Source organism: Somniosus microcephalus, chromosome 16, assembly GCF_052327205.1.
Source record: "Somniosus microcephalus isolate GS21.2 chromosome 16, FLI_Smic_1.0, whole genome shotgun sequence".
NCBI lineage: Eukaryota > Metazoa > Chordata > Chondrichthyes > Squaliformes > Somniosidae > Somniosus > Somniosus microcephalus.
The window spans coordinates 22,819,403-22,828,843 of record NC_141002.1 but is presented as its reverse complement, the minus strand read 5'-3'; the positions used below and the strand labels follow the sequence as shown (position 1 = coordinate 22,828,843).

General features: G+C 45.4%; 1 protein-coding gene across 1 annotated transcript in view; it reads right to left on the bottom strand.

Moving 5' to 3' along the window:
- pdzrn4 (PDZ domain containing ring finger 4) overlaps positions 1-870 on the bottom strand; it is a 547,764-nt gene extending 546,894 nt beyond the window's left edge. The window contains exon 1 of the mRNA XM_086008682.1: positions 3-870. Within this exon, the coding sequence (XP_085864808.1) occupies positions 3-673 (671 nt within the window). The 5' untranslated portion in view covers positions 674-870. The remainder of the gene's footprint in view (positions 1-2) is intronic.
- Between the last annotated feature and the right edge of the window lie 8,571 nt (positions 871-9,441).

Here is a 9,441-nt window from a genome sequence, read left to right as displayed (position 1 = left end):
TGTACTCGTTGAACTTTTTCTGGTATTTGAGGGCCGTCAGCTGCACCTCGCTCTGCAGCGCCGAGACCTGGGTCACCAGCGACTTCTCCCGCTTGCCGGAGCGGACGGCCTGCTTCTTGAGCTCTTGCGCCAGGCTGGCCGCCTGGACCTGCAGCGAGCCGCTCTGGGCTTTCAGCGCCTTCAGGCAGCAGTGGCGCTCGCCCGGCTGCCCCAGGTCCCGGTGCAGCAGCACTAAGCCGCAGCCCTGGTCGCAGATGCCCACCGGCCGGCACTCGCAGCTCTCCCGCATGTGGACATCCATGTCCTTCAGGTTCAGCACCTCCTGGCAGCCCTTGTTCCTGCACTTGGCCGGGCTGTAATCGCACATCTCCACATGCTCGGCCAGGTTCTGCAGGTTGACCACCTTGGCGCAGCCCCGGGGGCGGTAGTCGCACTTGATGTCCAGCTTGGAGATGAGGTTCCTGAGAGCCAGGACGTGGTTGAGCTCCTTGGTGGACATCCTCTGGCACTTCACCGGGCATATGCCTTGCTGAACCACCCAGGGCAGCACACAGCTCGCACAGAAGACGTGGCCGCACGGGGTGGTCAGCGGGTCCTCCAGCACCTTATCGCACAGGTTACACTTCAACTCGGGGTCCACCTCCTCGTTGAAACGCTCCAATTCGAACCCCATCTCGCCGCCCTCTCCCTCTCCCTGCAGATCGAGAAGAGAGTTAGAAAGTTGCCCGGAGCCGCCTGACTGCCGCCAGAGTCATTGGCAGACTGTGCGCTCAAAGTGAGTGACTGACTGACTGCGACTTGAGTTGCAGCGAAGACTGGAGTCTCCCAGTCCGACTGGCCTCTCTCGCTCTCTCAGGGCTGCCAGTATCAGAAGCTGCAATCCAGAGCTCCCCGCCGTATTCCACCTAAAAGAGCCCTCCCCTTAAATTGGAGGTCTGGGACGGAGACTGTCTGCCCGGAAAATAAATAAAGTTGATCACTTGGCTGCCCCTGTCTTGTTAAGAGTTAACTCGATGATTTACTTGTGAAGATTAAACTACCACATGTAAAACAACGTCGACAGATATAAAGAAAACTGCACAGCAACGGAAAGCAGAAAGAATGAGGTGACAGGCACAATCACTGGGGAGGTGAGGAAGAAATGTTTCTCCTCGCCTTCCCCACCCCCGCCTGTAAGTTTATTTCCCTTTCTCCCCCCATTCCAAATCTCACAATTGCCCTTCATGTCTCCCCAAACTCTTCATACACGGCCGCACCTCTTGTGTCAAGTGTAAAGCCCTGCTCAGAACATGGACCAGTTCCAAGGAAGGGCCTCCATCTGAAAGGTTTGTCCATCTCTCCCTGACACTGACTAACCTGCCGTGTCTTTTGAGCAGTTTGTGTTTTTGTTTAAAATTTCCAGCACTCCACTGACACCAGATGAATAAAGGAGCATCGCTGAGTATCCTGACAGCTCAGTGTGTTTGTTTTAGTGAAGTAGCGGATGCCCTATAGACCAGGTTTGATCCCTGCTCGCTGCTGACTGAATAGATTATTCACTGTAATTCACGTCAGCGCCCCTGGGTTAGAGAAGGGAAAACTGACCACTGTTCCTGCTCCTGATTACCATCCAATTACCCCTGCTGGAAGTTTGTATAGAAACATAGAAGATAGGAGCAGGAGTAGGCCATTCGGCCCCTCGAGCCTGTTCCACCATTTAATGAGATCATGGCTGATCAAATTCAGTACCCTGTCCCTGCTTTCTCCCCATATCCCTTGATCCCTTTAGCCTTAAGAAATATATCTAACTCCTTCTTGAATATATTTAATGAATTGGCCTCAACTGCCTTTTGTGGTAGAGAATTCCACAGGTTCATCACTCTCTGGGTGAAGAAATTCCTCCTCATCTCAGTCCTAAATGGCTTACCCCTTATCTTTAGACTGTGACCTCTGGTTCTGGACTCCCCCACCATCAGGAACATCCTTCCTACATCTAGTCTGTCCAGTCCTGTTAGAATTTTATAAGTTTCAATGAGATCCCCTCTCATTCTTCTAAACTCCAGCGAGTACAAGCCCAATCGTCCCAATCTCCCCTCATACGTCATTCCTGCCATCCCAGGTATTAGTCTGGTGAATCTTCGCTGCACTCCCTCCATGACAAGAACATCCTTCCTCAGATAAGGCGACCAAAACTGCGCACAATACTCAAGGTGTGGTCTCACCAAGGCCCTGTACAACTGCAGCAAGACATCCTTGCTCCTGTACTCGAATCCTCTCGCTATGAAGGCCAACATACCATTTGCCTTCTTAACCGCCTGCTGCACCTGCATGCTTACCTTCGGCGACTGGTGCACAAGGACACCCAGATCTCGTTGCACTTCCCCTTTTCCCAATCTATTGCCATTCAGATAATAATCTGTCTTCCTGTTTTTGCCACCAAAGTGGATAACCTCGCATTTATCCACATTATACTGCATCTGCCATGCATCTGCCCAATCACCCAACCTGTCCAAATCATACTGGATTGGAGATCAGGTGAGGACAGGATTAGACTTGGCTACAATGCCCCACACAGTTGAATAGGCAGGCAATCTCACTGTGTAGCCTCACATGTAGAGAATGGCCAATTGAGTTATGTACCAGAGGACATTCAATGCCATGGAACTGTACGCAAACAAGGAGAGGTGTAAGTCCCTCTGAGGTACAGACTCTCAATGTAGGGGTCTCTGGGGTTGCCATTGATAAGTCTGTCCACGGTACAGACTCTCTCAATGTAGGGTTCTGTGGGGTTGACATAGTAAGTCCCTCTGCGGTATAGACTCTCAATGTAGAATTTGCAGTGGTTTCTCTTAGACTTGTACAGAAATGTTAATGGCAGACAAAGATTGGCAACTGGAAGGTCTCATTGTATCACCAATTAAGTTATGTGCATTCCCTTGTTTGCAAGCTTCACAAAGTCTCTTGCAGCGTTGTAGCAGGAAATATCACCCCTCTAGCAAAGGAGAAAGATATAGCACCTTTCATGACCTCAGAACATCCCAAAGTGCTTTACAGTCAATGGAGTACTTTGTAAAGTGTAGTCACAGTTATAATGTAGGAAACGCAGCAGCCAATTTGCATACAGCAAGGTCCCAAAACAGCAATGAGATAAATAACTAGATAATCGGTTTTAGTGATATTAGTTGAGGGATACATATTGGCCAGGGGAGAACTCCCCTGCTCTTCTTCGAACAGTGAAATGAGATCTTTTACGCCCACCTGAGAGGGAAGACGGGGCCTCGGTTTAATGTCTCAGCTGAAAGACGGCACTTGTGACAGTGCAGCACTCCCTCAGTACTGCCGTGGGAGTGTCAGTCGAGAATATATGCTCAAGCCTCAGGAGTGGGACTTGAACCCACAACATTCTGACTCAGAGGCAAGAGCCAAGTACGATAACAAAATGGCAAGGGAACACTGGACTTTGAAAATTTTTATTGTTCTGATTGGTTTAAGATATATATATATATCAATGGCGAGTCACAGACATTAGAAGTTTGACTTGGTTTTATGTCTGTTTATGCAGTAGTTTTTGTGTTCCAAAACAAAGAGGGTCTTCACACACATCTGTAATACACCATAGGGCACTGATTGTTGCCGGTAAGTACTGTTTTCCTTTTTTTAACACTCTAATGCCAACAAGCAGTCCCTTATTGGTATCACGGACTAACTGTGATGACCTAACGGGGGGTCACGGTTAGGCTAGCGCACGTGTGCGGGGATGTTTGGTAATGAAACTCGATGGGTGCCACATTGACTTGAAGGCAGTGAGATTCTAACATCAGCTGTAAAAACACTCCATGAAAATAATCTGGACTTTCTAAACAAAGGGCACATATGGAGATACAGATATTAAAAATATGAGGAGATAAAATACCTTGTATATGTTGTAACTGGGTCATAGAGAGTGAAGTGGAGCTGCTACAGTTCACCATGGTCACAGTTGTAATTCTAACTGAAGCACCTTTTTAAACAGAAGATGCTGGAATGTCAATACACTGGAGTAAGCGAGTTGGCAGCCCCAAAATGTTTCATTCTTCATTAAGTTCTATTACAGAAAGAGCACAGAATGTGAAAGATATCTGTGTAAGCACTCTGTGTGTATATTTTAAACATCTCGGAGAAGCCATTTATCAAAACACACTCAGTTCTCCATTGGCGCCGTGTAGAAAAAAAAACCAGAAAGCAGAAAATGGGACAAATCACCAGTAAAATGCAGCGGCTCCATCCGTATGTGAAGTGATATCTGTGCACTGGGCGGGAGAGGACACTTTGTTACTGGAGTTCTGATCTGCTTACAAGCCCGCCCTGGGATTTGTGTCTGTAGTAATTAGGAGATTATGGAAAAACTCTGCTGCATTGTTAACACAAGAACCTGTAATGCACAGCTAATTATTGTCAAGGGATTGGAAATCTCCCAGCTCTGTCATTTTGGAAAAAAAGGGGACAGCTATGTCCACACTTGGGTTTAACTGCTACAGCTCCATTTATTTACTTTTGAAATTTGGCACTGATTTGACTTCTATATTCCTTCCACTTCCCTGGACTCGTGCCTGTGGAAGTCTGGCAGACGGGCCTTTGGAAAGGTTTTAATGATTAAATAAATGAATTATCAGCAAAAAAGTTCCAATGGAAATATTATGCAGACATTCTTACTTGGGATAAGGTTGCACAGGGCATTTTTCTGTATCTTGGACAACTTGTATATATTATTTCAAAATGTGAGTTTTGAAAGCAGTTATGATGCCAGAAATTATAAATGGGGAAACTAGTCACTTCAATAAATCCTGGACTTAAAATTATTACTGGCAAACTTACTTGTGTAGTACTGAACTATACAGACCAAAAGGCCTGTGCTGAGTTAGTTGCTCTTAAACTGGGCCGCAGTTAGCCTCAGTGCAACTGAAGGAAGGAAGATAGTTGGAGGGGGAAAATCATCCTTGCTTCCCCCTCATGGTTGCTCAGTGACCCCTGCTGGGAAGTGCTGGTGTGGCGATGCTGAGTGAGATGAAATGGAGCCTGGCCATGATGCCCTCGACAGTCGAATAGCCTGCCAACACTTACTTAGGCTCACATTAAGAATAGCTAGTTGGACGTGGTGCAGGAGAGCAGCCAGTGCCAATGGACCTTGACCCTTGACACCTTCAGGAGAGGAGGTGAGGGGAGAAATGTGTCAACCTTGGTTCAATGGTAGCACTCTCACCTCCGAGTCAGAAGGTTGAGGGTTCAAGTCCCACTCCAGAGACTTGAGCACATATTCCAGGCTGACATTGCAGAGGCGTGCTGCACCGTCAAACGTAACGCCTTTCGGAAGAGATGTTAATCTGAGGCCCTGTCTGCCCTCTCAAGTGGACATAAAAGATCCCATGGCAGTTATCGAAGAACAGGGGAGTTCTACCCAGCGTCCATCACAAACAGATTATCTGGTCATTTATCTCATTGCTGTTTGTGGGACCTTGCTGGGTACAAATTGGTTGCCACGTTTCCCTACATTACAACAGTGACTACACTTCAAAACGTACTCCATAGGCTGTCAATCATTTTGGGATATCCTGAGGTCATGAAAGGCGCTACATAAATGTACGGTCATTCTTTAAAAGTAAACCTTATCAAAGAGTAAGAATGCTGAATATATTCCTTCAGCACTACCGTTAAACTTGGTTGCTCCTTTACCTTGCTGGTTTATGTCAAATCTTAACCACATTCCCACTATTACACATTTTACTTATAACCTCATTCAGCATCACAGTTTAAATGAAAAGAGGAAAACAATATTTTTTTGCCATAAATTCAGGAAATTTGAGCTTTTCATCATAGAATTACATAGAATGTACGGCACAGAAACAGGTTGTTCGGCCCAACGGCCAGTGTTTATACATTACACGAGCCTCCTCCCACCCCTTTTTATCTAACCCTATCAGTGTAACCCTCTATTCCTTTCTCCCTCATGTGTTTATCTAGCATCCCCTTAAATGCATCGATGCTATTCGCTTTGCAACACATAAGGCGCCCACTAGCTGTCTGCCAAGATGCTGATTCTTTCGTATCCGAAAGCTGCATGCATTTTAAAAAGAAAATGATGCCATAAAAGGATATTGCTTTTCTTAAAGTAAAAAGAAAGACTGCATTTATATAGCACCTTTCGCAACCTTCAGGATGTTCTAAAATGCTTTACAGCCAATAAAGTACTTTTGAAGTGTCGTCATTGTTGTAATGTAGGAAACGCGGCAGCCAATTTGTGCACAGCAAGATCTCACAAACAGCAATGTGATAATGACCAGATAATCTGTTTTAGTGATGTTGGTTGAGGGATAAATATTGGCCAGGACACCGGGGAGAACTCCCCTGCTCTTCTTCAAAATAGTGTCATGGGACCTTTTACATTTACATGGGAGGGCAGACGGGGCGTCGGTTTAATGTCTCATCCAAAAGACGGCACCTCCAACAATGCAGCACTCCCTCAGTACTGCACTGAACTGTCTGCCTAGATTATGCATTGAACCCACAACCTTCTGCCTCAGAGGTTAGTGTCCTGCCACTGAGTCACAGCTGACAAAAAGTATAAAAATCTGTTCAAAGCTTTACACTTACCACGTTTAATGATGTGCTAGCCAGTATGATTTTGGTTAAAAACAACATTGTTAAACAACCTTTTGATAGTTTGACAGTAAGGTACTTTGTTTCTTCTCATCAATGTTCTCTCTACCTTTCCTTTCCCTGCTGGGGGATAGTTCCATGGGTGCTGAGTGATCCCCAGTATCTTGTTGATTTGGCCCCCCTTCATTTGTGAGCCTTGGCATTTCAGCCTCTCTTCACCGAACCTCCACATATGTATTTCCAGAAGGATTTACTGCATTAAGATCAAGAGAAGAATCCGGGGTGATTTTCCCTTCCTATCCCAATAAGAACAACTTGTATTTATGTAGCACCTTGAATGTACTAAAACATCCAAAGGCGCTTCACAGGAGCGTTATGAAACAAAATTTGACACCGAGCCACATAAGGAGAAATTAGGGCAGGTGACCAAAAGCTTGGACAAAGAGGTAGGTTTTAAGGAGCGTCTTAAGGAGGAGAGAGAGAGGTAGAGAGGCGGAGAGGTTTAGGGAGGGAATTCCAGAGCTTAGGGCCTAGGCAGCTGAAGGCACGGCCACCAATGGTGGAGCAATGAAAATTCAGGGGTGTTCCAGAGGCCAGAACTGGGGGAGCGCAAAGATCTCAGAGGGTTGTAAGTTTAGAGGTTACAGAGATAGGGAGTGGTGAGGTCATGGAGGGATTTCAAAATAAGGTTGAGAATTTTAAAATCAAGGTGTGGCCGGACCGGGAGCCAATGTAGGTTATCATTGGGGTGATGGGTGAATGGGACTTGGTGCTAGTTAGGATATGGGCAGAACAATTTTGGATAAGCTCAAAGTTACGGCGGGTGCAACCCAGGAGTGCTGAGGCCAACTCTTGTCTTCCTCTCACTACCCTGACTGAAGTTGGCTAACTCAACAAAGGCTGGGGACGCTCCTGGTCGGTGTGGCTCAGCAACTCATTGGCTGGACTCAGTGATCTCTCCGGGAGCTGAGATTAAGGTTCTCTGTTCCTTAAATCTGAATGAAATTGAACTAAATGGTATAGTACATTATAGTGCTGTCCAATCTTTCTGGATGTAGGTTGAGATTTGAGCGCAATCAACAAAGGGATCAAGATTTGTTTATTTCTGATCAATGGGTGTTGTAGCATTAGAAAGGACGTGAAATTTATTAGACATTGGAATGATATGATGGAATTGGATTATAGCCTCCGAGATTGACGAATGGAGAAATACTAGAATGCATCAAAAATGAGCAAAGATTTAAAGGACTGGATCAAAACCAGACAAATTCTGACCACAGATCCAGCCTTCAAAGGGCTAAAAGTATAAATTGGGCAGTTTCCTTGAATCTGATTCACATAGTGAGGGCACAAAGGCAAAAGAATGCATGAAATGAGAAGAGGCCATCTGGACCATCAAACCTATACCTTCCACAGATCATGTACAATCCATCCTATCATGGAGTCTACCCCACATATTTAATCTTCTGAGGAAATGATCCCTGACCCCAAAGATTATAAAGCAAACTCCAGAATCTATCTTCAGTTAGGAAGGGCTTGAATTTACCTTTAATGTGCAGCCAAAGTATAAACAAAACAGCAGGCTGTTTTAAAATACTTTAAATATTACAAAACCACTGATGTTAAGATCATATTTGATTTATTCTCCATAATCAGACAAATCATTCAGATAAAGGAAATGAGAGTGTGTGGAGGTGACACCATAGAAGATGTGTGTGTAAATGGACCATTCATGATGCAGGTCAAAACACGTAGAACCTTTTCAAGTCTGTCAGTGCATTTACTGGCAAAACCGTGGGACCGGAACAGGCCTGATGGGTTAGAACACTCTTATCCAATACATTAGCCACTAGCCACATGAGGCTAATTGGGAATCCAGATCTAATTAATAAGTGAAACATGAGTAATAGACACTATCGTGAGGTTTGTGATCTCAAAACTCATATATATAAGGCATATGTATGTGCACGTTAACCTCTGTGCGTTTGTTGATAAAATGGTAACACAAAAAGCAGAGAGTGCAAGTGTGTTGGATGATTGTGAGTGCTTTACTTCCTTGGTTACTGAACGGTGGCAGGTGTTTGTTCAGTAAATATACACGTGTGAAGTATATTTACTGTGTGCAACGCGCCCTCTACTGAAATTAGTGCATGTGGCTAAAACGGTGTCGCTGTGGCCTTGCCTGTGACTAGTCAGTGATTTTTATTGGACAACATTAGGTTAGAAGAGCTGGTTCACATAACTCGGCCCATGGGCCACCTCCCCCTCCCCCATGGCCACGGGCCCCAAACCTGTTGCTCCATGTAACTCTGAGCCTCTATCCATCTGTAGGGTGTTAAAAGAGCAGGAATTCTGTGCTGTTCACTCCTCTTGTTCTGCAGCAAAACAGGGCAAAGGAATGCTCTTAGGGGCAGAGTCATCCCAGCTCACACCAAGTTAAAATACAACAATTTAATAGAACTACTGATCTTATAGTTTGTGTTTTCTCTACCTGGGATGAAGTGCTTGACCTCCACTTGGCCCTGCACTTTGGAATTCCCTTCCTCAATGTCTGTGTTTTGTTACATTCCTCCCCACTTTCAAAAACCTTCTCAAAACTTTAGTCTTTGACCGTGCCTTGAGTCACTGTCACAATTTTAGGGTTTTGACACTGGATATTCACTCAGGTTCAGTGTCACCTGTCACTACCATCAGCGAGCCTCAGGTCCCCGATGATCTGGAGTGTATCCCTTTCTTCCCGCTATCTAGTTAAACTATAGTATGACCCAGGGGTTATAACTGAGAATCCTTACTCTGTATGCCAGCAATGAAATATCGTACGTGCTACCA